A 5,585-nucleotide genomic window follows, 5' to 3' on the forward strand; every position below is an offset into this window, starting at 1 on the left:
GGCTCGGACCCCCGCCCGAGGAGGGGAGGGGGCACGGTTTAGCTCTACAAATACAGCCGGGTGGCATGGGGGCTCCCGGGCCAGGGGGCACCGAACTGACCGCTACCAAAGGCCGGTGGATGGCGGGAGCCTGGCGTCCCGGTGGGCGCCCCCGCCACCGGGGCTCCCTCCTGCCAGTCCTCGTGCCGGCTTTGGTTTCACTCGGGAGCTTTAATAAGGTCAGAGCCGCCGGGCATCGGGTGGAAATCCAACCCACCCACGCCCACCCACGGCCCCCTCCCGCGGTCTCCTCTCTCCTAGCGTCCGGCCGAGAGGCAGCCAGGATGCCCGACCGGGACGGGCACGCCAACGGAAGCGGCAGCGGCGGCGAGGAGGCCGGGGCGGCGGGCGGGGGCGGGGCGGCCGCCGGGAGCCCGCCCGATGCCATCTGCCGGGACTTCCTGCGCAACGTGTGCAAGCGGGGCCGGCGCTGCCGCTACCGGCACCCGGCCATGAGCGAGGTGAGCAACCTGGGCGTCAGCAAGAACGAGTTCATCTTCTGCCACGACTTCCAGAACAAGGAGTGCGGCCGCCTCAACTGCCGCTTCATCCACGGCTCCAAGGAGGACGAGGACGGCTACAAGAAGACGGGCCAGCTGCCCCCGCGGCTGCGGCAGAAGGTGGCGGCGGGCCTGGGGCTGTCGCCCGCGGACCTGCCCGACGGCAAGGAGGAGGTGCCCATCTGCCGCGACTTCCTCAAGGGCGACTGCCAGCGCGGGGGCAAGTGCCGCTTCCGCCACCTGCAGCGGGACTACGAGGGCGAGGGCCCCGGGCGGGGCCCCGGGCGCGAGGCGGGCCTGCTGCTGGCCGCCGCCGCCGCCGCCGCCGCCGCCCCCCGCCGCTATGACCCCTACGACCCCTACGAGCCCGAGCGGGGCGGCGGCGGCGGCGACGAGGCCGAGCCCGGGCCCAAGCGGCGCCGGGCCGGGGGCCCCCCGCTGCCCCCCGAGGCCCCGCTGGAGCTGGGCTTGATGGTCCCGCGGGGCGGGGGCGTGGAGCTGCGCCTGCTGGAGGAGGAGAACGCCCTGCTGCGCAAGCGCGTGGAGGAACTGAAGAAGCAGGTGAGCAACCTGCTGGCCACCAACGAGGTGCTGCTGGAGCAGAACGCCCAGTTCCGCAACCAGGCCAAGGTGCTGACCCTGGGCACGGCCGCCCCGCCGGCCGACCAGCCGCTGGCCCCGCCCGCCGGCTCCGTGCCCAGCTACAGCCACGGTATCGCCCAGACCCACACCACGCTCAGCACCCAGGCCCTGCCGCCGCGGCCCGGGGCCCAGCAGGAGCTGGTGGCCCCCGGGGCCGGGGCCCCCGCCGCCCCGCCCGCCCCCGCCGCCCCGCCCGCCGCGCCCCCCGCCCCACCTCAACCCCGAGATCGCCCCGCTGTCGGCCGCGCTGGCCCAGACCATCGCCCAGGGCATGGCGCCGCCCCCCGTGTCCATGGCGCCCGTGGCCGTGTCGGTGGCCCCCGTGGCCGTGTCCATGGCGCAGCCGCTGGCGGGCATCACCATGAGCCACGCCACCACGCCCATGGTCACCTACCCCATCGCCTCCCAGAGCATGCGCATCACCGCCATGCCGCACTGACCGCCCGCCCCGCCCCCTCCTCCTCCTCCTCTCCCCCGTCCAGGCGCGGGCCAGGACGCTGCTGCTGGGCGGGAGGGGGCCGCGGGGAGGGGGCCCCCCTTTTCCAAAGAAATAAAGACGATTATTTTTAACTAGCGAGGCGGCTGGCCGGGAGCGCTGCCCTCTCCCCGTCCGCCCGCCCGCCCTCTTGCCGGCTCTATAAGTAACCCGGCCCGGGGGCCGGGCCCCCAGCCCTAACCGGAGGGTCTCTTGGGGACAGTCCGGGGGTTGGGGGGGCTCCCAGCCGTGCCAACGCCGGGTCCCGAGCGGGATGAGGGACGAGGAGGCTTCGGGGGGGCCTCGGTGTCTGTCACCTCAGAGCAGCTGCTGCCCCCGGCCGTACCCGGCCGCGCCATCCCCCCTTCCTCCCGACTCTCCCTGAAACCTGGGTCCAGATCCCCTCCTTTCCAGCCCCCATCTCTGCCTTTCCCACCGGGAGAGACCTCCAGGGACAAGGCCCCTAACCCACACCCTCCAGGGAGTCTCCCCACTCTGACCCTTTCCTCTGCCTCCTTAGCACTGTGCTGCGCGCCGAGGGAAAAAACTTCCCGGATGGAAAGTAAGATGGGCTCCTGGCTCCTGAGCCATAGCCTCTACGTAAGGAAGGATGAAGCAATAGAGGCACGTCAAGGACAAGGATGAATAAAAGGAGGACGGGATGGCCCCGGAGAGAGGAGCAGACTGTTCGGCTCTTGGCGGCTCAGGGGCAGACAGCTGCGCCCTCGATTTCCCCGCAGGAGGACGGCCGGGGCGGGGCGGGGAGGCCAGTGCGAGTCCTAGGGATGGCAGGGGGATCAATCAATCAATCGTATTTATTGAGCGCTTACTGTGTGCAGAGCACTGGACTAAGCGCTTGGGAAGTCCAAGTTGGCAACATATAGAGACGGTCCCTACCCAACAGTGGGCTCACAGTCTAAAAGGCCCTCCTCCTTCCCTCCATTCCTTACTGCTTCCCTCCCCGCCGTGTGTCCGGCCCTAGAGGTTAGAAGGCACAGCCCCCTGCCCTCATGGAGCTAACAGTCTTATGGAGGAGTCACTGAAATAAATAACCTATACGGGAAAACGGGATAGAAGGGTAATAATAATAATGATGATGATGGCATTTGTTAAGTGCTATGTGCAAAGCACTGTTCTAAGCGCTGGGGAGGTTACAAGGTGATCAGGCGGTCGCACGGGGGGGCTCACGGGCTTAATCCCCATTTTACAGATGAGGTAACTGAGGCCCAGAGAAGTTAAGTGACTTGCCCAAAGTCACACAGCTGACAGTTGGCAGAGCTGGGATTTGAACCCATGACCTCTGACTCCAAAGCCCGGGCTCTCTCCATCATCATCATCATCAATCGTATTTATTGAGCGCTTACTATGTGCAGAGCACTGTACTAAGCGCTTGGGAAGTACAAACTGGCAACACATAGAGACAGTCCCTACCCAACAGTGGGCTCACAGTCTAAAAGGGGGAGACAGAGAACAAACCCAAACATACTAACAAAATAAAATAAATAGAATAGATATGTACAAATAAATTAAATAAATAAATAGAGTAAAAAAAATGAGTAAATCATCCGACGGTGGAGTTAGCTGATGGTGAGGATGATAACTGTGGGACTTGTAAAGTGCTTACTTCGTGCCAAGTACTGTACTAAGCGCTGGGGAAGGTACAAGATCGTGAGATCGGACGGTCCCTGACCTACTTGGACCTCACGGTCTTAGATAGGAGGGAGAGCAGGGGACCAATTCCCCGTTTCACTGATGAAGAAACTGAGGCCCAAGGAAATGAAGTGCCACATCCCAGGTCACACAGCAGGCAAGGGGACTTGAGAAGCAGCGTAGCTCAGTGGAAAGAGCCCGGGCTTTGGAGTCGGAGGTCATGGGTCCGAATCCCGGCTCCGCCAATTGTCAGCTGTGCGATTTTGGGCAAGTCGCTTCTCTGGGCCTCAGTTCCCTCATCTGTAAAATGGGGATTAAGATTGTGGGACAACCTGATCACCTTGTAACCCCAGCGCTTAGAACAGTGCTTTGCACATAGTAAGCGCTTAATAAATGCCATTATTATTATAAGGGGCAGAGGCAGGATTAGAACCCAGGACCTCTCGACTCTCAGGCCTGCGCTTTATCTACTAGGCCACTCGGCTTCTCATCGATCTCCTGGCCGTTGGCCTTTCGGCCCTCCCATTTATCTCCCCCCCCCCCCTCCCCACTACACCCCAACTCGCATCTTTTGCTCCTCTCAAGCCAGCCGGGCCTCGTTCTCTTTCCCACCGCCCTGCTTGGAACTCCTACCCTCTTCTCACGCGGCAGACCCTCCTTCCCGCCTCATCTTCAAAGGCCTGAAATCCCAGCTCCTCCAGGAAGCCTTCCCTGATTCTCCTCCAATCGCACCATCCCCCAACTCCCGCCACTCCCGCCCCCATCCATCACTTGGGTCTTCACCACCGCCCCTCGTCAGAGCACTTACGTACAGATCTTCGACCTCCACTGAATAATTTCCCCCTTCCTGCAGTGGATTTTAACGTCCGTGTCCGCCCGCTGTCAGATTGCCAGCTCCTCAGGCAGGGAGCGAATCATATCCCAAGCGCTTGTACTTTCCAAGCGCTTAGTACAGTGCTCTGCGCACTGTAAGCGCTCAATAAATACGATTGAATGAATGACTAGATCGATGGGCCTGGGCTCTAATCCCGGCTCTGCCACTTGTCTGGCAAATCATTTCACTTCTCCGGGCATCGGTTCCCTCATCCGTAAAATGGGGATTAAGACTGAGCCCCGGGTGGAACAAAGACTATATCCAACCCAATTTGTTTGTATCCACCCCAGTGATTAGTACAGGGCCTGGCACATAATAAGCCCGTAGCAGATGCCATAATCGTAATTATTATCAACGGATGCCATAAAAAAATACGCAGGAGAGCTGTGGGTTATTGTGAAGGCATAATTAACAGTGGTGGCAGTGGGGGAGGATGTGACTTGGGGAGAATTGATCCATCAATCAATGGTTATTGATTATTAACAGTTCTACTGAAATAACTGGTGTCTGTTAAGTGCTTACTATATATCAAGCACTCTTTTAAGCGCTGGGGAAGATAAAGATGACTAGGAGGGACAACAGGTTTTGAATCCCTATTTTACAGATGAGCTAACTGAGGCTCAGGGAAGTTAAGTGACTTGCCCAGGGTCACAGCAGGTAGAGTGTGCCAAGTGCTTACTGTGTGCAGTTAGTACAGTGCTCTGCACACAGTAAGCGCTCAATAAATACGATTGATTGATTGCAGTGCACTGTCATAATAATTATAATAATTGGAGTATTCATTAAGCACTCTCCCCCTTCTAGACTGTGAGCCCGCTGCTGGGTAGGGACTGTCTCTGTATGTTGCCAACTTGTACTTCCCAAGCGCTTAGTACAGTGTTCTGCACACAGTAAGCGCTCAATAAATATGATTGAATGAATGAATTAATGCAGAGAAGCAGCGTGGCTCAGTGGAAAGAGCACGGGCTCTGGAGTCAGAGGTCATGGGTTCAAATCCCGGCTCTGCCCATTTGTCAGCTGTGTGACTTTGGGCAAGTCACTTAACTTCTCTGTGCCTCAGTTTCCTCATCTGGAAAATGGGGATTAAGACTGTGAGCCCCCCGTGGGACAACCTGATCACCTTGTAACCTCCCCAGCGCTTAGAACAGTGCTTTGCACATAGTAAGCGCTTAATAAATGCCATCGTTATTCTATGCCAGGCATTGTACTAAGCGCCGGGATAGATACAAGGTAATTGGGTTGGGCACGGTCCCTGTCCCACAAGGAGCTCACAGTCTTAATCCCCATTTTACAGGTGAGGTAACTGAGGCACAGAGAAGTTAAGCGACTTGCCCGAGTTAACACAGCAGTCAAGTGGTGGAGCCGGTATTGGAACTCAGGTCCTTCTTGATTCCCAGGGCCGTGC

The 5,585-nt window shown here is 59.5% G+C and overlaps 1 protein-coding gene across 1 annotated transcript; it reads left to right on the forward strand.

Moving 5' to 3' along the window:
- The first annotated feature begins 305 nt into the window (after positions 1 to 305).
- ZC3H10 (zinc finger CCCH-type containing 10) lies at positions 306 to 1,755 on the forward strand. Its single transcript, XM_038753089.1, is given in 2 exon segments — positions 306 to 1,381; positions 1,383 to 1,755. Coding segments are annotated over 2 exon segments (1,296 nt in total). The 5' UTR covers positions 306 to 323; the 3' UTR covers positions 1,621 to 1,755.
- The last annotated feature ends 3,830 nt before the right edge of the window (positions 1,756 to 5,585 follow it).

The sequence above is a fragment of the Tachyglossus aculeatus genome, chromosome 10 (genome assembly GCF_015852505.1).
Source record: "Tachyglossus aculeatus isolate mTacAcu1 chromosome 10, mTacAcu1.pri, whole genome shotgun sequence".
Taxonomy (NCBI): Eukaryota; Metazoa; Chordata; class Mammalia; order Monotremata; family Tachyglossidae; genus Tachyglossus; species Tachyglossus aculeatus.